Raw genomic sequence first — 22780 nt, 5'->3', positions numbered from 1 at the left:
CCGAATGAGTGCCTTCTGCCATGCTGTACAGAATTGTCAAAGAATTAAAAAACACTTTGACACACCACAGAGAGCACAAAGGTAGCTCTGCAGAAAACCACAACACAGTGCTACTAACAATGAACTCTGAAAAAATTAATCAGGAGGGGCTAACCAGGAAAACAGTCAAAGTCTGAACATAGATTTCTTCCTGCCTGAAGTTCCCTTAACTGCAATGTATTTTATTTTTCACAGAAAATAGAGAGATGGCTTTTCTTTCTAAAAGAAGCCTTCTCATCAGAATGTAAGTAGAGGTGACCCAATCACCAGTCTTTTTGCCTGAGAATACAGTAAGTGCTTGTTCAACAACTACCATGCTACAACTGAGCCATATGTTTCCATACTGGAGGTATAAGTGATAACAATCCTGATGCTACATACACACAAGGACAGCTGACTTCGGAGAGCAATTTTACTATCCTCCAATTAGAACAGAGTAGCTTCCAGTTCTGTTTACTATTTTATTCTTTTTCCACAAGCAGTGTATGCTTGTTCCTACCAACTTTGACCACAGAATCATAGAATATCCTGAGTTGGAAGGGACCCGCTAGGATTAGCAAAGTCCAACTCCTGGCCCTATATAGGAGAGCCCCAACAATCCTACCATATGCCCGAGAGCATTGTCCAAGCACTTCCTGAACTCCAGCAGGCTTGGTGCTGTCCCTGGGGAGCCCGTTCCAGTGCACCTGGAAAGGAATCTTTTCCTAATATCCAACCTAAACCTCTCCCAACACAGCTTCACATCGTTCCCTCAAGTCCTGGCACCGGACCAGATCATACAATGAAGAATAGCGTGGTTGTGACTGATGACTGCCTTTTCTAGATCCTTTGGAACAATGACATCTCATTGAGTCGGAGGGTTCCACACTTAATGTAACGATCACATAAAGCGTTGCAAAGAATATCCAATGCACACATAGTTTCAACTACCACGCTTCATATACTCACTTAGATGCTTAAAGATGTTAATTTCAAGAAAACCACAATACCAAGTTGCAGAGGTAACACAGCTTTTACTCAGTAAATCAAGAGTATGAGCTTTGGACACGCACTCTAATTTGCTCTTGAATAATTACTAAATAGCAAATCAAACTGCCATCCCCATTTATCCAGTCAGAGTCAAGCAATTGGGTGGGCCATGACAGAGTACCCAAATAGTTTAGGCAATGTTGTTAATCTTCACAGTAGAAAATTTACTTATTTTCAGGCCCAGTGCATAAGAGTACTGAAAAGTCATTGAAAGTTGCTGAAATATACCTGTTCTAAATATCCTATTCAGAATGTGTCACAATTTTATCAGCTTGAAACCCGCAGGACTGAAGTGTGAACAAATAGTACTGGCAACTCTAAACAGCCCAAGCAGTAAACTGACCTAACTACTCCCATGTTTACATAACAGTCATTCTCTCCCAAAGTTGGTCTCAACATAACCATTATCCTCTAATAATAACACACTGCTAGTCTATAGGTTTTAAAAACCATAAGGTTTACAATCTCAGAAAAAAAAAAAATCCTCACGTAATTTATACATAGTTTAAAGGAAGACTTGAGTTGTTTGTTAATAATACTGATTTTTTGTTCACAGGAACTTTCTAAAATAGACATCAAGCTTTAAAAACAGCACTTTGCTTGCTACAAGTCCAGAGATATATGGTCAACTTTCTCATACAATGCTAGCACTGAAACACAGGGCTAGCCTTCCAAACCATAAAAGGAATATTATCCTTTGCATTGCAAAGGCATTAAACAAAATATTTTTGGTTCTTAATGGTAAAGCTACTGCTTACCCATGAGAAAAGCAGCAGGGAAACTGGACATTGATGTTAATGGCTGATGACCCTTTAGCAATACAGTTAGTATTGTAAATTCACATTAAAAAAGACATACCAGTAAACAAAAAATGTACAGATCTCAATGGATGAAGTATAGAAAGGAAAATGCAGATATAAGATGTACAGATAACAATACACATTCACTGATTACTTACTAGCAATTTTTTTTTCGTATTTCCTGCAAGCATATTGCTTACAGTAGCTTTTACAAACAAGGCTCTAAGCAGGAACACACATTCTGTCCTGCTAAAGAACTCTTTTTCAAACCCCTGGTTATTTTCAAACTCATATTAAAAGCTTAAAGAGAAGACACTTAAGCAAAACTGCAACCTTCTGCCTATTCCAACCTAAAGCATCAGGCCATGGAAAACAGACATTACGAGGAAATCCAAACAATTTGAAACCATGACATAGAATCCATTCCACACAAAGAAGTTTGCACGGTGTCTAGGTAGCCAGAACTTTTATACACACCATAAAACCACCCTCATAGTATAGCTCTTACAGGATAGCAGTATTTGTAGTATTGGTTAATCCCTTATTGTTGCAAACAAACAATTCATACAGAAAATCTCACCTGCCAGAAGAAGAAATTATACAAAGAAATGAAGGAAAGGTAAACCAGAAATTATTGAGCTCTGCCCTTAGTTTTTAAGGCTGCTCTTTTTTCACTCTTTGGTCAAGATAATAGCTTTGCTTTGTTTCCATTCTCCATTTCCCTAACACCTTTAGAAAAGGAGAAAACTTTAGCTACCTTACTGCAACAAAACAATGGTTATCACAGCTACTACAGTTTAAGAATAAACAAGAATAATGACTGTTATTACAACAAGCAAAATAGGCCTCAAAACCACAACCTCACTATGGGTGGCACCTCACTGACTTGACAGAGCTACTGCCTTGGCTAGGTATTAATTTGGTCAGTGACCAACCACAGAAATTAGTCACAGAACACATTCCAGAAATGGGATTTGAAGCAACAGTTGATCAAGCTGGTTTCTATTTCTGATTTTAATCCCTGGGTTTGATCTAGGCAGAGGAAAAAATGACCTTCCTGCACCTACTGCCACAAAAGGCTAAGAGATTTAAATTTGTTTGCTAGCATATTAAATTTGCTCAAACACATCCTTTCGCTATAAGTACGAAATACTAAAAACTCAAGCAGCAAGATACAGCATTCTCACATTATGACATCATCCTGTCTGGTATACTTTAATACAATTTGGAAATAAAATTTGATTAACTGAAGGCAGCTTAAAGAGGATACATTAAAGATCCAAATTGAGGACACTTATCCAGTAAAATGAAAAAGGAAGCACAGCACAATATCCAGCCTTTCCAGTGACTTCTACTGAACAGGCCTTACTGGCTGTTCTGATGGGCTATGACAAATACAGTTATCCTATACTGGATGAGTGAAAGTAATCCACAAATCCAAGCAGTGGGTTTAAAGACAATACACAAACAATACACAAACAAATCAGGGTACAACCTTACCATATAGATCTGTAGAAGGCCTGACACAGGGGGAAATGAGAGCCATACATTCTCCATGCGGTTTCAACAACAAACCAGGTTCCTAGTTTCCAAGCTGAAAACTTCCTTCTACTGAGGAAGAGCACCTACTTTCAGAGATTCATATTTGCATTTCTTATTACAAGATGCTCACTCTTAACAGCATCCTGATCATTGACAGAAAAATATCAACAAAGTCTTTGTGATAATAATGATTTCTATCAAGGCTGGGTTTTAAGTTTATAAACATCATCAGAAAATGTGGTGGAAATACAGATGCTATTCTTGGAGCATCAAAAAAGTAGAGCATACATGAACACAGACAAAAACTTTGAGGTTACCACCTGTAAAGGCATATTACAAGAAATAATCTCCACCATGTCAGTATAACTACTTATGAACTTTAAGAAATGTTAAATATTTTACAAGAGCCACAGGGAAAGCAAGCAGTTACACTAACCACAAAGAATCACTGAGAGAAAAAGTCATAACTCTCTTGCCATACAGATCCAAGGCCAACAGGTAGTAATCCTCACTGCTCAGCAGTTTCAAGAGGAAGCTCTTAAGTATCAACCCATGTGCAAAGCAGAGTGCCTGCATCTCCTGAACAGCAATCCATGTTAAAATCAAACTGTTCCTACCACTGGTAAGGAACTCTTCTAGATAATCTACCATCATACAAGCTGTCATTCCATATAATACTAAAGAAAATGTATCAGGCTGGTGCAGAGAGCTATAAGAGCTAAAAAACTACAGTCTATCCCCTCACTTCCTGAAAAATGAGTTTCAATGCAGTGTATCTATAGTTTCAAAATTAAGAGTAGAAGTATTTTTAAGTCATTAAGATGCAGAACACATACTTAAAAAGTTAGGCATACCATACTAATCTGTTTACTAAACTGACAAGAGTGACATCCCCCAGTCCCCACGCACATTCCTAAAAGCACAAACACATCTATGTTGCCATCACCAACACGTCTCACAGGACGATTAGCTTAACTGAAGTTTCATACTTCGAAGGTCTTGTTTGCAGACTAACAGTGTGATCCAACACGAAACACACAGAATATGTATTACAAGTCTAAGTTAAGCAGCTTTTGGTCAGGACAGCTCTTCAAGTTTGAGTCATTTTAAAGGATCTTAAAATAACAATAGCCTAAGGCAAACACACACATTTGTTTTCCCTCCACAAACCAAGATTAAAAAAAACATAGCCAGAGGCCACTGGAAAGAAAAAAAAATAAAAAAAGACAAATGGTGCTTAAATAATCTAAAATATAAGTCCCCTTACTTCCCGGGGCACACACAGCACAGTAGTCAGAGCTGCAGGAAGGAGCTGTTTGCCCATGTGCACCTATTTAAATAGTCCCATTCTTCACTGTGTATACACGAATGCACCGAGACACCCACCACTTTGTCCATAAGCTTCCAGGTCTTCTCCACAGTCCTCCGGTCGGCAGCTGCGTGCTTGGGGGGACCCACAGCATCCTGAATGGCATCGATGAAGCCCAGGATCCGTCCCTTGCGCGGGTTCCGGCCGTTGATCGAATTGGCCATCTGGGAGCCAAGCTGGCCGCAACGACAGAGAAACACAGACTCACAAGGTGCTCTGAAAACATCTTGTCACAGAACCCGTCGCAGCCTGCGAGGCAACACTTCCTTCTCCACGGGCAGGAAAGGGCAAGATCAGGGCATGTTCAGGAACAAGCTTAACTTTTCACGACAAACAGCGTAAACCCACCTGGCCCGGGTTTACATTGGCAGAAGCGATCCCGGATTTATCGTCAACACCGGCACGGGCAGACGGGAGGGGGGAGCACACCCGCGCCCGGCTCCGCGCCCCCATGCCCGGCCCCGCACAACAAAAGAGGCCGCGGCAGAGCGGGGGCAGGAGGAGGAGGGAGCAGGGAGAAGCAGCGAGGGCAGCAGGCAGGCAGGAACCCGCAGGGCAGGCGGGGGCAGCGCCTGGCAGCGCGGACCTGGCTCCCGGCGCACACAGATGTACGGGCTGGCGCGGCACGGCCGAGTGCCGAGGGCGAGGGGAGCCGCCGGGAAAAGCCGGGGGCGGGCAGGGAGGCTCCTGAGCCCCCGCGGCGGCCGTTTCCCCCGTCCTCAGCCCGGAGCGGCCAAGCGTCTCTCCAGACGAGGCTCCGTTCCCTCCGGCGGCGGCGGCTCCCCTGACGCGGGAGGCAGGCGGAGCGGAGCGCATCCCGCCCAGCGCCCGCGCCCCGTCCCGGCTCCGCGCCGGCCGCCCCAGGGACTCTGCCCTGAGCTGCCGCTGCTGCTGCTGCCGCCCCGCAGGGAGCCGTGCGGAGCTGCTGCCCCGCCGCCTGCATTGCCCTCCCGTACCACAGCCCAGCCCGCCCGGCGGGCGGGTGGGAATGTGCGCGCGTGTGTGGAGAGTCCTACAGACACATGCAAGAGAGACAGACAGAGACAGAAAGAGAGAGAGAGAGAGAGAGAGAGATGCACACGCACAGGTCTGTCTGCGGCACCGCTCGCAGCCCCCGGCAGGCTGTGGTCTCCCCGCACTCCTGGGAAGTGAGGCTGGCTCGGCGGCGGCCCCGCTCCCTGTGCCGCTCCCGCCCCCTCCCCGCGGCGCGCTGGCGGCCGCTCCTCTGCTCGGAACATGCCCACCCCCGGCACAACACTCCGTGCGCGCCTGCGCGGCGGGGCCGCGGCGGGAGCCCCACCCCCTGTCCGCGGGCGGGAGCCGCCGCTACACAACAGCCAATCGTGAGGGGACATTGAGCTTGATTGACGTGCCCTCCAGCAAATGGGCGTGAAGTTGGGCACGGGGCGGGGTGGCGGCGGGGTTCGGGATCGAGATGGGGAGGAGGCGGGAAGGAGGGGTTGGAGTGGTGGGAAAACTGGCTAGGATCCGTGGTTGAAGCCGGGGAGGGGTGGTTCCGGCCTCACCTGGTCCCCCTGGCGCAGGGGACGGCCTGAGGCCTTTGGGGCAGCCGGGGTGCCGGCAGGGGCGCGCACACTGACATTGTCCTTGGCTGTGGGGTCTCCAAGGGCTATGGCAGCGTGTCCCTCCCTCTCCCGGTGGAGCCGTGGGACCCCTGCCTGCGGGAGCGCTCGGTGTGTGTTAACAATCAGTAGTCATTTTTGCTGCCTTTGCGCTTCCCCTTCTCGCTTCTGGGAGTTTGCTGGGTTTTTTGTGGCCACTAAGAACAGGAACTTCTTCACCTTCTGTTTGTCTCGGTTCTTCTCTTGATTTTTTTTTTGTTTTGTTTTTTTTGGGGGGGTTTTGTTTGTTTGTTTGTTTGGGTTTGGGTTTTTGTTTATTTTGTTTTGTTTTGAGAGGGAGGGAGGTTTGCTCCTAAGCAAGTGCTGAGATTTCCATGCTGGAAATGGGCTGGAGAGCCTCATGAAGCTCCCAAAGGTGGTGAGGGAGTATGTAAGCACCTTCTAGTCAAAAACACCTCTTCAGGATTTTTTTTAATGGATTCCCCCTTTTTCCTAATAGTTCGTAATTTTTCTGACTTTTGACTTCCAATAAAATAGGAGTCAGGAAAAACAGTAGTAAAGCTTGTAGAGTATTTCAGTTTCCTTTTCTTTATATTGTAATTTATAGGCATATAGTGCAGATGTCTTCCTGTTGATTTAAAATGCTACTTTCTTGGGCACACATGCAACAATAAAATTATATCAATGAATTGACAGTTACTTGCCTTAAGTGGATTGGAAACTTCTCATTTTACTGTAGGCTCTGTAAACTCTCTTCCCTGTGTTGTTTTAAATGTTGGTTTAAAATTCTTCCTGGCAGGTATCTTTGTCCTTTTTTTCTTTGGACCTCAGCTTTCATAAGATTAAGTTGGTAGTGACTCTTCACTCCGTTGCTATCTCTTGTTTGGTTGTGAATAAAGCAGAGGATCTGATGCTTTTTCTGAACTTGTAAAATCTTTGGTTCTTTCAATTGTTTTGTTTCCATTGTTGTTGTGTCATTCCCTTCATATTCTGCACTCTGCCAAGAGCTATGATCTGTGAGTTCCACTTGGTAGCTGTCTAGGGCTGAGTCATGTTGTCTTGCAGTTCATCTGAGTACAGAGCCAGCAGGAGCAAGCAGCTTGGTTCCTTGCATCCCTCTGCATCTGTATTGTGTTATTAAGAGTTCCCCAGTTTGATGGGGAAAGTGAGTGGTTTTCAAACAGTGTTTTTTTATGGCTGATGCTGTACAGTAAGTACAGATATTCTGGGATTTGCAGTCAGCGGGTCATGTGAGTGCATGTTGGAAGGAAGCCAGCAGGGAGAAGCAGGTGAAAGAGATACCTACATCTTCAGTATCAAAGCTATTAAAGATGGTTCAGGCTTTTTTTTGTGCTGTGCTGTGGAAGGACTAGAAGATGCAGCATTGCTTTTTTGGTTTGAAGCACACATGGTGACAGGGCTATTTAGAAGACAGCTGAGAGGTGAGGCTGAGAGAGGAGGAGCAAACAGCTGCTGTGTGAAGTTCAAGGCATGTGTTTCTTAGCAGTGGAGAACATAAAGACTTGGCTTTCCCACTGGATCTGTGGGGTGCATAAGCATAAAGGGTGGTTGCTGAAGGTCCTGGCCACCTGGAATATTTTGGTGCAGACCAGCAGCAGTATGTTAATGTAGATGTCCAGCAGAACATGTGAGGATATTCCTGCTGCCCAGCTTCAGGCTCTCCAACACACTAAATCCAGAAGCTAGTCTGCCATGAATAGGTGCACTGAGACCACAAGGTGTTTCAAAGTAGAAACCTAGGTCAGGTTCTTGGATTCTCTGGGAACAGCATCTTGCTGTTTGGTCTATATGCAAGGTGCATAGGTAAGTTTGGTGTCTAATTAAGGCCCCAAAATGATGTATGTACAATTAAAATGCCTCCACAGATCTCGTTTACTCATAAGCTCTCCAACTGTTTATTTTACTTCTTATTATATTAGAGAACATGACAGTTTGGATCTGTGTTTTAATCACTGTATGAAAACACTACAGAAGGGAAACAAGGTAAATCTGAGGGAACAGATTTTGAGAATTCTATGTTACATAAGACTGATCCTCAGCCTAGTTAAGGTATTAAAGAGTCATGTAATGATGACATCATTAGGATGTCATCCAGGATTTGGTCAAAATCTGTAAAATTTGTGGAGTGAAGGTGATTGTGAGTGGATGTGATAAAGGCATCAAGACAGTGTAAAACAAGCCTTGTTTTGAATTCTTTAAGTCCCTTCGTAAAGTAGGAATTTCAGATCTGAGTATTTTAGTGAAAGGCAAGATCATGTGACTTCTTGAAAAGCCCAGCTGCTTGGTAGGGAGAAAATAGATACAAGAGATTAAAATTAAAATAACAGTTATATTCATCCATTGCAGTATTTTCCTATCTGTTAACTGGTTTGGGGTTTTTTTTCGGGGGGGTAGTTGTGTTTTTGTTTTAGTTTTTGTTTGGTTTGATTTTTTTTTTTTACTTTCCTGGTGACTCATTTCTCTGGAGTTCTTAGACAGCCTTATGAATGAAACTTCATGTTGCTTCTCTTGAATGAATTCCATCAAAGAGCAATTGACAGTAGTTGGAAGCAAGAGGGATGTTTTGGTTTGGTTTTCTTTGTTCACCAGCTATTAAAATATTACTGATTTTCTGCAGTCTGTCAATACATGTGGTTTGGGAGCTTTTGTCATCTGTGTGTATTTTTTGCTGTGGTACAAGTGACTTTTTGCCCGAATACACTGAAACATAAGAACAATGAAGAGGTCAAATGTAGGTTTTATTTATAGCAACATAAATAAGATAAGGTTAATATAGTAGAAGATGTGCTGAGTTAAAGGACATGGTAGCAATGCTTGTAAAAGCTTAAGTCATCTATTTCAAGATTTGAATGGGGAGCGACTTCTTGCTAGTTTTAACACAGCACTCGGGCTCTCGCAGCATCCTAAAAACTTTTAAAGTAATTTCTTTGTGTTTTGACTGAATGTGTACATATGTGATGAAAAGGCAGCTGTTCATGGGGGCGTAGCATTCTGCAGTGTCAGGCAGTGGTTTAATGGCTGAACTCTGACAAGGTCACCCTCTTCTCAGCATGTGCCATCCCCAAGCAGAAAGCAGCTGGTCTCTTTTTGCTGGGAAGCTGAGACTTGTAAGGGCCACTGAAACCTGCTGGCATTTTGGTGCCCTACCTTTATCTGTTCTGTAAACACATCAAACAAAACAACCAAACAAAAACACCAAGAAAGGAACCCACATTCCACAACCCAAACAAAAAAAAAAAAAGAAAGAAAGGAAAAGCTAACTATTGTAACAACAGATAACTCTAAGATCCAGGACTATTTGCTTAAATACGTTTTTGCTAGCCCATTTTTGATATGTATGTCTTTTGCACACCCTCTTCCCCCCATATCCAATTATTACATAGTCACCTGTAATAGTTGTTAAGAATATTCAAGTGGAGCAAATGGAAGATCCTTTCATGTTATTATTTTACAGTGCCCTCAATGTTGCTAGGCTCTTCAGATCTAAAAAAACCTCCCGTTGTTAAGCTGCAAGCCACCGGCATGGGTAACTTTTAATGTAGATTGCAATGTATTTACCTTTTTTATTGTAGCAAACTGAGAGACAGAAAGCAAAACCAATCACCTGTGGCACTAAATATTCTCTTACTGATAATTTAAGTTGCTATAATAATAGATGCTTTCCTTGCCTTAGTGGATAATTACTTACAGAAAATTGGTAGTAACAGTGACAGTTTGTTGTGCAATTATTATCTGGTTAATTTGGCTACCTTTAACTATGTTTTCTCCATTTACTTAGCTTCTGTTTTTCATGGTCATCAAGTAGTCAAGCTTACTTTTTAAAAGATTTTGTTAGTGGTTTCTAGAAATGAAAAAATATTATTTTCACACGTGAAATGTGAATAGTGTAACAGTTCAACCCCCTTTGCTGTTGAACTACTGTAAGAAATAAAAAAAGCACCCACTGCTTTTCAAAGTTTCCATACACTGTAAAAATCCATAATTACTCCAGCAGGCTGTTGCAGTACAACTGATGCTAATGCAGTGTTGCTGTGTTAGTTCCCTCTGCTGAGTAATTAAATCCTCTTTTCATCCTTGGTTTGGAAGATGAGCTAAATTTAGCTCTGTCTGTACCTGTAAATAAAATGAACCAGGCTCTGTTCTCAGGCCCTGAGGCCTGGCAGCCTGGCAGAGGGCTGGTGGTCACCATTCTTACTGAAATTGCACCACCTTCACCACCCCCTCACAGCCCACATCCAAAACACCTACATCCAAGGAGTGACCTGTGCTGACCCTGAACCTCCCTGGGATTTGTTTAGGAAAACACCTGCTAACATGGGCCAAAACTGCTAGGGACTATCTTAATGATCTAGCACCACATTTCGTGGTGTGCCTGGGTTGTTGTGGCTGTAGTAACCACACAGCTATAGTTGGAGTTTGAGTGCATATGAATAAACACGTGTGCATACACAGTGTAATAGGGGACGTTTCATCTTTGTTAATTTTGGTTGGGCTTCAAATAACAAAATTACTCTCAACTGGCTTCTTGATGAGTGAACTTAAAGAGCATGCTGGCAAGAATTTTACTGACTAGGGCTCTTATGCTCACGTTTTCCAATCTTTCATTTGCACTAGGAGCAAATCAAGTATGATATTGTTTCCCGTGCAAAATACAGCACAACCATTTGCTTGACTATGAGTAATTAAAAAATGCATTCTCTGTTTGCAGAATGAGTATGAAAACTAATTGTGGGGCCAGGCCTGTGTTTGTGTATACACCTCACTAATGAGTTTGTTTGCTGTAAACTAGATAGCCCACTTCAAAACACGTCTCCACCCTAATATATCGTATTAAAAAAGTGTGTCAGCTTAATTTTAAAACAACCTAACCCTCAGGGAGCAATTTTACTTGTGATCTTCTGTCTCTTTTCTGTTATTAATTGCATCCATCTGCCAGAGCAGGTGCAAAGGCTTTAACTAAGTCCTATCATTTTAGCACTACCTCTTGTATTTACTTCATCTGTGTGATAGCATAAAAAAAATCAATGTCTATATCTTTTCTTTCCTTTTTTTTTTATTATTCTCCTGTTCCTTTCAAGTGCAATGATCTTGGTTCTTCCCAGTCTTGATGTGATAAAACAATAGGAGCAAGCATTAGCTCCAACATCCTGTATAATATCCTGCCAAAATGCAACCAGGTTTTCTTGTTCGACTTGAGAATTAGGAGGTTTTTGTTTTGTTCCATTCAAATAGCTCTACTTTCACCAAAATGTCTAAGTTTTTCAAATTGGGTAAATGGTTGTAAAATACACCCAGGGACTTTGCATTGCCATCTTTCTCTGAAGTAACAGTTAAGCTTTGACAGGAAACAAGCCTGTGTCTATGGAACACAGTTTAGCATCAAAAACACTTCCTCTGTGCTTTTGCAAGTTGAAATAACCTCAATTAGTGGAGATTTGAACTCTATTACTAGCAGCTTTAATTGAAATAGTCAAATGAGACACTGTCCTATAGGCTTTTTTTTCAAAAAGCAATGTTTTTAGTTGAGTAAGACAGTGTCTTATAGTTAAACAGGGAAATAATGCAGTGCTCGGAAATTGTAGCTTAATCATGATGATTTATTTCTTAAATTACTTTTTCTGTGCCACTCGTAGCTTCTAATATTCTTGTCCATCCTTCTAAAACAGGACAACTTTTTGTGCTATAATCTGTTTGACTGTGAATTTGTGGTGTATCTTGTTTCCTGTGTACTTCAAGGTCTACCAACACTGGTTGTGAACAAAGACAGAAACCTTTTGTCTTTGACTGGTAAACATGTTGGATTTTTTTTCCCTCTGCTTACTTACCTTCATTTAAAATAAGTTATTTTTTTCCACACGGAAAGTAAACCATATGTTTCGTAAGGCAAGTCTATTTTAATAGAACTGAGTAATTTTTGACCTTTTGCATAGGTCATTTGCAAACACAAACTGAATGCATTTGGTATTTGTAATTATTTTCTGCATGCTTCAAAGCATTCAGTTATTTTCAGACTGAGCTTATAAGATTTTTGCATCAGTTGCTCATTCTGCATAATGCAGTTGGTGACTCTATTTTTCTACTTCATTACAAGACTTTTTTAAAGAGGAAAATGAAAAACAGTGAATCAGACTTCTGGGGAGAGAAATAAGTGATTTTTGCCTTTTGAAAATGTTCATTTTAATGCACTAAGAAGTCGTATTTTGAGCAATAGTGAATACTACATCAAAATGTGCTTTTTCATTATTCTATTAATTGTGTTTTGTGAGAGAGTATAACATTTGTTTCCATTAAGTTTCAGATTAAGGCATACTGTGTCAAATGAAATAAAAAGAGGTCAAAGTAAAGCTAATAATGAAGTGAAGCTTGAATTAATGTCTTTAGCTGAATTTCTTTCATTTTTCTGTCTAGTTTTCAATGTATCCAGTTTTGCATGGATACACTGTAAACATTTACATTATTTAGGCAGTCAGAAATTGTGGAGCAGAACATTGTGAACCTTGTATCAAACTGCAAAAAAGTAGTTTTAATTACTAGGACTGCGATTTTATTTTTGTTTTGGGTTTTTTCTTGAGCAGTTTTATTTACCTGTGGTTTTATTTTGTTCAGTTACCATTCACTTGCTAGTAAATGCAAAAGCAGCTATACTGTCTTACAAGCCTGTTGTGCCAGTATTTTCCTCTCTCCTTTCTGTTATTCTTGCTTTTTCAGAAAGGGTCTGGTATTTTACAACTTTTCTTCAAATATTGTAGTACTCTAGGGGACAAAAAAATGTCTTCTTATGTAGTTCAATTCTTCTCAAACTCTTATTTCATCAGAACTGACAATGCTAAGACAATTTCTCTACCTATCCACCAGTCATCCATGTTCAATGACAGCTCCTCATAGGCTTTATCCTGCTTTTGTGCAAATTAGCCAGACTGTGTTCCAGTGCTCGCTTTTTAAGGAATGAAGTATTCATGATTAAAGCCTTGTATCTCTGAACAGCTGTATAATTTTGGCACCAGGTACACCATATGGTTGGTCCTCAGTCTGCCACATTAAATGAAAATTTCTCTTCAGTTTTTCTATGTAGATATGAATAGAAGACAGTCTTCATAATATTTCCTATATTGTCCCTAATTTTGAAGTTTGACTTATTTTTGTGTTTTTGTGAAAGAAAGAGTCTAAATTCCTTTTTTCACAAGAAATATTGTTAATGTTCTTACATGTCAGCAGTTTGGATAGTGTGTCAGGCTTAGTCCTGTTAGAAGAGAATATCAGCTACTGAGTTTTTAATGTTTGATGTCTTTGTCCGAGACTACAAAGAAAGGCTGGAGGAAATAGGAAAGTCCTGTGTCTTGGAAATTTTTTTCATGTGTTTTTCTTTTATCTATAGCCAATGTATCCAGAATTAAAAAAAAAAAAAATAGTGATCTGATTAGATGCCTGTTCATTAATCCTTGAAAAGGCAGGCTGATCTTATAAAAGCAGATATTTGGTAATTTCTGAAATTTATGGTATGTGAAGGTTTCTCTTTTTGAAGGTGCATTGAGGTGCAGAGTTGCTTGCTAATTCTAAAAACCTTGAATGCTTTCATCTGCTTGTACCTGGTTTTCTGAAGTTGATCTGGAACAAACACTTCACTTTTACCATAGGTACATCTCAGACTGTGTATTTTTCACGTGTAGGATGCTTAAATTTTGTCAGATTGAAGGGGAATAATATAGGCTCATTAACTCCTCAGTTCCTCTGTACTATATGAGTTGGCTTTGGACTTGTTGTGTCAATGGGCTTTTGGATTATTCTTTCTAACTCAAGGCTATAACTGATAAATGATGACATGCTCAGGGAGGGCTCAGTTGCACTGCTGACACGTGAGAGAGTGCTGGGGGGTTGGGTCCATGTGCCCAGAGCCTCACCAAGAATCTCCCCATACTGTTCATGTGGATATAATGTATTTGCTCCTTCCTTTGCTGTCTGGCTTCACTAATACAGGTGAAGAGACTATATAGCTTCCAGGGGACAAAGTCCATATATTGGAAGGATTGATTGAAGCTTGGCTTTGGCTTCCAAAAGAGAACTTTAAAAGGCGTCTTCTGAAGAAGACGAATGCTTTAAAATAGAAAAGTTAATATATTCAGAGAACTTACTCCTTCTGGTGACAAACAGAAGCAAAGCATAGTATTGTTCCTTTTTTTGTACAAACTCAATGCAACTTTTTCAGATGTATGGAAATTCTTACTACCTTTCTTCTTAGCTCTGTGGTCAGCTAAAGCAGTATAATGGCAGGAGTAATTCACTTTGTAGACCCTGAATAAAGGCACATTCTGCTACTCCTAAATTCAAAGCTTTTCAACCTGATTTCTTAATCTTGCACAGCCTCATGACATAGCAAACTCTACAGAGTTACCCTGGCTTAGTTCAGCAGAGTGTCTTTTCCTGTACAACTGCCATATCTCCTGCCTGTGTAGAATATCTGTTTTAACTTTCTGGCACTGGAATTATAGGTTGTTGTGACTCTTATGGAAACTAGGCAGATCTGCACTTTTAGAAAGCAGAGCATGGTAGAGTGTTTGACAGAGTGCATGCCAGTTCAAATATTTTAAAAATGTGGAACACTTTGTAAAGGAAAAAAATCATAATATGCATCTCTTTCTTTTTTTTTCCTTTGGTCAAGGCTGAAAATATTCTCTTTTGGACTTACTTACCTTGACTCTTTAGCTTTCTATATTTATTTTTTTTCCACTTGGCTAAATTATGCCAGTTGGATTTTAAATCTATCAAACATGATTACTGAGCATTGAAGCCTATGAAGAGTGTAGTTGGTTGAGCCAAAAAGCAGAAATACAGAAGGTAAACTGCTCAGAAATAAGATGATTTGGACAGTAAATAAAATATTTTTAAAATCTTCAAGGAATGTAGTGATTATATAAACACCCTCTTGGAAAAAGTGTTCAATTCCAGGTCCTCTTGTGCTACTGTGTGAAGGCAGAACTTTTATCTTCAGATGCAGCTGTACCAATGACCTCTGAAGGAGGAAGAAAGGAATTGAAGATGAGGCAAAATAATGGGAGAGAGCAGTCAGAAGATGCTCTAAACATCAAGCTGAGATTGACATCTCTAAAAATACAGGCTTGTGGCTGTAGTTAAATACCTTGGTTTCACTGACATTGTCATACGAACATCAGCCTTGGATCTTCTTCAAAGTGCTCTCATGTGTTCGTGATTTTGGATGAGTTGAGGATTCCCTTCTTCAGCCGGACTAAATGAGTAGAGTTATCTTCAAATAGATGAAATAGTATTTATACCAAGTACCTGTTCCTTATAGAGGTGTAGGTGAATAGTTTATTACAGATCAGCATTGTGCTGGTAGCAGCAATGGTGTGAAAGCAGTATGTTGTGGAAGACTTCATATGGTTAATTCAAATGTATTTGTTTATCATGTTTTCCAGAGTTTCTGAACCCTTCCTGGTAGGTACCACAGATAAAGCTAAACTGTATATACTAAGGTGTTGGTTTACTAAGATAACTGTTCCTGTAAGAAAGAAATATGTGTTCTTCACTGTTTATGCAAATAGCACTTGATCTATTTCCAGTTACTTCCAGCTTATCTGTCAGTCAGTTCAACTTCTTTTACAAGATACTTTACCTTGATGCACTCTCAAACTTTCTGCATTTTCACTTTGAGCAGCTTAGAGAAGTCGTAGTTTACTTTCAAAGAATATTTGGTTGCTGAAATAGCGAAATTTGACTGAATACTGGGAAGTGAGTTTTGAGCTCAAAAAATTTTATATTCTTTGTGAATATTTGACTATAACTCCTTCATCCACTGAGTAGAACAGAAAAATGTCATGAGATTTGTTTGTTTGTTTGTTTTTAATTGGGCCTCCCAGACAAAATTTAAAATATTAAAATACTCTGTATAAGCTGCTTATGAATAAGAAGTAGGATAAGAATTAGTCAGAACTTTGGCAATAGTTTAGAATCTAATCAATTAGCTGGAGTTACAACTCTTCTATGCAATGGTGTACCCACAAATGCAGTTGTTATGTGAAGCCTTGTTTAGATCTTGCTTGTGCAATTGTATTGTATTTTAGTGGAATTTTAGTGAAATCATGGAAATAATCATGTCAGATTAGTCCAAACAAACAAGGAGTATTCTATTAGGTGAAGTTACTACAGGCTTGTAGGAGTAAAAGTACCATTTGATTTCACTCAGCTGATGTTCTTTTTCAGAACGATAATGTTATAGAATCAGCATGAAAACCATTGGTACTAATTATGACTACTGTTTCACTGTATTGCATGAAGCATTTAAGGACCGTGTAGTCTGAGAGATCTAATTTTACATATTCTCAAAGCTTTTTTTTTAATGGTAGTCTTATAATGTAATGGTACTATGATATTTTTAAAATATATTGAACCTTTTTCAGGAGAGATATAAAATTAGAGTAAATTAACATTAGCGGGACTGTCTTGGTTTAAACCAAAATGTAAAATGTAGCTCTCCAGATCATCTTGTAAATGGTCAAGTTTACTCGGTTTTGTGGATTTATGTCTTTAGTGGTGCTTAATCACTTTCTCTGTGTAGTGGCGTATTAATTGTCTCATTTTTCAGCTACTTATGTGTGCTTAAGCTTCATCTGTATCCAAGTGTGTTGTTAAAATAAAACTAAATTTTCAAGGGTGGTTAGCAGCATAAATGTAAAAATACATGTTTGCAAATTCTCAGTTGTTTGGGTCTCTCTGTCCACGTATGTATATGTGTGTGTGACGTATAGAAAAGCAAATTTAGGCAACGTCAAACATCTTGTTCATACAGGCAGAACTTTATCCTGTGTAAAGTGGATATGTTTGGTTTCACAGTTTTTCCATGGATGAGCTTGAATGAGCTTGCTTAAATGCAGCTTTAAATCTTGACTGCTTGGTTGTAGTTCTCAAAGGACATTTTTAAAATGGACACCGAGGACTGCCTAAGAATAAAACTAGTTCAATTTCTTTGAATTTTTTCTCTTTTTGACGTAAAATTTATCCATAGAGCCAAATAAGACAATTTCACCTTCTCCATGTACAGTTGGTGTGATGGAAAGAAATAGTCTTTTTAAATAGCCATGACAGTCATAGTTATTGCAAAAGGGTGAATGAGGGAGAAAAAATGAAAGAAATTAATTGGAAAAAAGACTAGGAAGAACAATGACTAGAAGCATGATAACTTACAGTAAAGAGAAAATTACCTAAACCATTATATGAAAGCCATGTCATTATAAAAACTTGTAGTGGTAGTGCCCTACATTCTGTCCTTGCTCTACATTATACTGGCATGAGAACTCAAGTCTGTGTTCACCATTAAAATGAAATTAAAACCCCCTTACTTATCAGATCTAACATCAGGTCTTTGACACTTTTTGAAATCAAAATTTTTACTCACAAAAAGATGAATAAACCTTTTTTATAAATATACAAATCATGTAAGAATGGAAATCATCACAATGCAGATCTTTACATCTTGTTTTTAAGATGAGGAAGTTTACTTGTATCCTTAGGGTGGTGTATTCCTGTATTTGCCCTTCCTGAGAAGTCCAGTGAAGTCTTCTCCATAATGACTTCACTGGATCATGCCTAGTTTTTACACAGATCAGAAAATACCATATTTAAGTGCATCTGATTTTCTCATATGCTTTTGAACTGCACGATTTACTAAGATCTTGAGTCTGTCAAATTCCCACCAGCATTCTTAGTTTGTCTTGTTCATTATTTTAATGAAACCTATTTTTCATGACAATACAAGGGACAAGGGGGAAATAATTGCCCATCAAAGTGAATTTTTTTAAGTAGTTAGAGTCAGCAATAAATAATTAAACTGTTTAGAAGAGAACTTCAGTAAAAATCTAAATCCACTTTGAAGTATTGAAAAAGGCGTAGAAGGAAGGTCTGCCCTTTGTTTCTGTCACTGTTTGTTCTTTTTTTCTTCTATGCCCTTTTCTTCTCGGCTCCCCAGAGGCCTTTGCTTACAGTGTGATGGTGACATTGTGTGTATCACAGAAAAGCAAATACAGTAGTTCAGTTGTAATCTTTGCTCCTACTGCCCACACAGATTCATGAGCTCTCTTCCCTTAACCTTGTGTATTCGTAACTGGAAAACTTGGAAGGACAAATAAGATAGAAAAGGAAGCTATGAACCATACTGAGTGTCTGATATTCCTTGTTTTTCAAAGGTGACAAAAAAAATGTCAGAAAGTTGAAATGGTCCCTGCCAGGTTCCTACTGATTTTTCCGAAGAAATGTTCTGGCTTAGATTTTACTTCTACTCAATCTGTTGTCTTCCTGCCTAACCCCCCTAATCTCCCACAGCAGTCATAGGCAGAAGTGCTGAGCTTTCTGTTCCTGAATTAGATTATGGAATTATACACCTGCTGAATAGGAGGTACTGTATTGATATTGTTGAATAGGAAGCAAGAGACTCAACTATGACTAAAGGCATTTCTGTGGATAGGCTCGCCTCTGTGTCTTCACAGGGCTTTGGATTCCATAGCAGTATGCCTAATGAAAAAGAAGAATAAGCAGGAGAGCTGAGCTCACTTTTCTGCAGAGCATTTATCTGGACCACCTTTCTTGGGTGAAAGGTGTGGGCTTGCAGCTCCTAGGATGCATGCTGCTAGTGGTTGGTGGTGGTCAGACACAGTGTGAGAACTTCACTGTGCAAAACCTGCTGTCTCTGCTTGTTTCAGATCACTTTGGTATTAGAGAACTGGCTGTTCAGGACAACTCAGATGGAAAATCTAATCTGCAAAAGATGTTTACTGTAACATCCTGGGAACCATCTCATTGCCGAACACTTAGTGCTTTCTTTTTGGGTGTAGTCAAAGATTCCAAAATATGTGGGTCTCTTCAGTGGGCATATGTTTCTATTCATTATTTCCTAGTGCCAGTGTGAATGCTTTAGCTTCAGAGGGACTGAAAGGCCTTTTTACCCTTGTGGGTGACATTTTCATACAATTGATTATGCAAAGCTGAGGTGTTGCATTGTACAACAGCATCTGGATCCACAGAAGTCTGCTGGAATGAATAACAGAGCATGTCCACTGTGGACTGTGATGAGACAGTTGTTTGTTATTGTGTGAGACTGGGTGTACCACTTTCTGGACTATGAGCCTGTTTACTAGGCACTTTAGACATCAGAAAGAAATGCTATAAGCATGATTGCAAACTCTCATTGCAAAGTGTCTGTTGGAGTCCAGAAAATAAAATCAGAAACAAATTTTCTTCATGTTGAAGGCAAGGGCTATTGAAATTCATATAATGTAACCATACTAATACATGTGGTTATTAAGAGAGAAGGATTGTATAGTCATGCTATTTCTAAGCTATTTTCAAACAAGTCTGTCTCCATTTCCTGACTACATGAGTTTTAAAGAGCTTGTAAATAGGTTGCCTGAGGTGGGGTGCTTGTCTTGTGTCTTTTTACTTGCTGCTTTCACTGATCAGTTTAGCTGTAACCTTATGACTTCTTTAAAAACAGGAATAAAAAAGGGCTCTCACGTCTGTATCTGCAGTTCTGCACTGTCTACCCCTCCAAGGCCAATACAGCTGGTCCATTGAGAACTGCTCCAGGGAACTCTTCCTCTAAAACTCTGCAGTCCCCAACCAGCATGAGTTCAGTATTTCCTGAAACAAAACTTCTTTGCTCATTTCAAAATTAATCAGTTCATTTTATGCGTGATGAATCTTTGAACCAACCGCAGCTGATAACAAAAATGAAGAAAGCCCAGATACTTAGCATCATATGGCTAGTTTGCTGTGTATCTGTTCCTGCACTTTTGAAACACATGAGCACCTTCTATTCACTTAGCTGTGGTGAAATTCGCTTCCAGGAGAGACCTTTCTCACTTCCTTCTGGGCTGGCAAGAGTTTCCTAAGTTACTGTTCTCAGCACTGCTGCTCTATAACAAAGGCAGGTGTGTGGGTGGCTGACTTCTGTGAGGAGGGAAGCAGCCCCTGGTAGAGTAACTACATGTGTGTGCTTTCACCTGGATGCCCCTGGAAGGCATTTGTGGGACACATTATCCTGACAGTAACCTGCCCCATATACAGGCAGACAGCAGGGAATGAGAGAGGTGCTCAGTTTTGTTGTTTAACAGTGTTGTCTCTGCCAGTTTATGCAGGAATAGAACAGAAGGTTGTCTTGAGAGAGCTACTTTTTCTTGAAGTTTCTATACTAAGCTGAACTGCTATCTTTGATTCCAATCATCTTTTTTTTTTTTTTTTATGACAGCTAGAGATAAGGATAAAGTGCATTCCCAAAGTAGAGGAATTCTGCGGTGCATGTTCCAGATCTGTGAAATTTCTTGAAAGCTCTGGGACGCTAACTTCGTGAAATCTCAGCTTTGGTAAAAGTTGAATGCAGGAACTTGCCAGCGTTCACTTTTTCAGTTGTTTTTACCCTGTTTATTGATCTTTTAAGTATTGCACGTTGGATGCAATCTGTTTAACTTTTACCCTCCATGGGGTATGACAGTGTTTGAATTGCCCAACTTGCTTAACAGGAGGGCAAAAAAAGAGAGGGGAGAATGAGCTTGAACAACAGGGCAGGCATGAAGACAACAAATTTAGCTGACTTCTAGAATTGCAGCTGGAATGTTGTGGAATTTGATACAGATGGAAAATAGAAGTCGAAAAGCACAAAATTTCCAGTGTGGGTGCCATTTTGAGTAGGCTGTGTGGGTGGAGAATGGCGCTAAATGCCAAGCAGGCAAGTAGAACCGAGAGTCTTTCCAACTAGTAACAGACAGCTAGCAATGGGGGGAGAGGGGGCTGGGGAAGTGGTTTAAATGTCTCAATGCAGCTGTTTTGTCATAAATCACTAATACTTACCGGTAAAGCTCGGCTCATCTGCGCTTGCTACTTTCTTGTTCATAGAGTTCTTTTCCACAGTAGTTTCAGCATTATTTTTATCGTATCCCTGTTTAATGTCTTGCTGTATGTAATCAGATGGTTCATGTGGCTCTAAATCTTTTTTTAGTCAGACTATATGACACATAGCAGGTCAAAAGTGGGTTTGAGTATTTTGGTTAACTGCCATTCTTCAGTATGAAAGTAGCATTACTTTTAAGAATGAAGTGCTGTTCCTTATAGAGTGGGCACATACTATTAGTGTTAGTGGACATCTCTGCTCCTGCTTTGTTCTCAGATTGTCAGTCCAAGTTCTGATGCTTTGTTTTGGCATCAGGCCTAGGTCCAGGAGCAGATATTTTCATTTGCTCCAGATGTATTTCCTGTATGTTCACGTGACTCTCCTTTAAAAAAAGAATGAGCGTGCAGCAAATAATTCATAATTTTTAAAAAAGGTTTTCCTGCCAGTAACTTTTAAGAGGCAGTTCCCTGCCTTGAGACATATGACAATATTTAAGCTGTCTGGTATGTTACCATACAGAGGAAAATGGGAAGGGCAAAGTTATTCTGCTTGATAGTCACTAAGTATTGAGAGTACCCTTGTCTACCTGTCAATCAAAGGTGGTTCCCAAATGACCTGAAAGAATCTGTCGTTCAAGATGGACTCGTGCCCCTTTGATGGCAGAAGTCCTTTGTAATAAATGGTCCGAAACTTTTCTTCCCTCATGTTAGGTTTTAGATGAAGCTGCAAAAGGTTGTGAATATTTGTATGAATAATAGTTCTGGATCAATTTTGAACTAAGTGGGGGTCGTTATTAGCAAAAAAAATGTTCCTTAATTTTTCAGAAGAATCCTACTGATAAAATGCAGAGCATTTCAGTTATAATGCAAACAATTTAACTCTCTCTGTATGTGTAGGAAATGGGGTATAAGGGTTGTAATCACTTGGGTTTATTGTTCTAGGAGAACCCTTTTGTTAGTCTCCAGTTTCTGAGAGGAAGATTGTAGTTCCTGCAATCCTGTCCTCTACAAAAGACTACAAGAATCCCACATGTAATATTTAAAAATCTATTTTCAACTACAGCTAGAAAATACTAACTTTTTGCATACTAACTATGCGATATGTAGTGCATACCAAAAGTGGAAATGACTCAGTTCAACAAAGTTCCCAAGTTTATTGGTGGTTCCCTTCAGAGAGAACTGACGCTGCAATGCATGTGGTAGTTACCTCTGTGAAAGAAGCACGCATGTTCTTGTGTTTGAAATTTAGTATTTGAGAGCAATGTTGGATGTGAGGTAGTAACTGGGAAGTTATTTAGGATGCAAAAGCAGTGAAATGGGGATGAGTCTTTAGGTAGGTAGAAAGCATAACCATGTATTGTTGTTCATAAATAATATTAACATCCAGTTTTCACTTTGCTGAATCTTAAATTATAACTATAGGGCTTCATGAAAGGAGGTTGTTTCTTCTTTTATCCTACACATATGTAAAGGATTTGGAATGCAGTCTGGGTGCTTGCAAGTTTTCC

General features: G+C 40.0%; 1 protein-coding gene across 2 annotated transcripts in view; it reads right to left on the bottom strand.

Moving 5' to 3' along the window:
• The window catches only part of CBLB (Cbl proto-oncogene B), a 132074-nt gene extending 126080 nt beyond the window's left edge, over positions 1 to 5994 (bottom strand). The window contains exons 1-2 of one of the 2 annotated variants that reach the window (XM_027681441.1): positions 5865 to 5994; positions 4797 to 4955 (exon numbers count right to left, since the gene is read on the bottom strand). In XM_027681441.1, coding sequence (XP_027537242.1) covers positions 4797 to 4943 — 147 coding nt within the window. In that variant the 5' untranslated portion in view covers positions 4944 to 4955; positions 5865 to 5994. The remainder of the gene's footprint in view (positions 1 to 4796; positions 4956 to 5864) is intronic. The other variant, XM_027681442.1, reaches the window with a different exon arrangement.
• Positions 5995 to 22780: the final 16786 nt, after the last annotated feature.

The sequence above is a fragment of the Neopelma chrysocephalum genome, unplaced genomic scaffold (genome assembly GCF_003984885.1).
Source record: "Neopelma chrysocephalum unplaced genomic scaffold, ASM398488v2 Primary Assembly neopelma1_60, whole genome shotgun sequence".
NCBI classification, from domain to species: Eukaryota; Metazoa; Chordata; class Aves; order Passeriformes; family Pipridae; genus Neopelma; species Neopelma chrysocephalum.
Note: the sequence above shows the minus strand (reverse complement) of the source record. Positions and strands in the feature narration are given on the sequence as shown.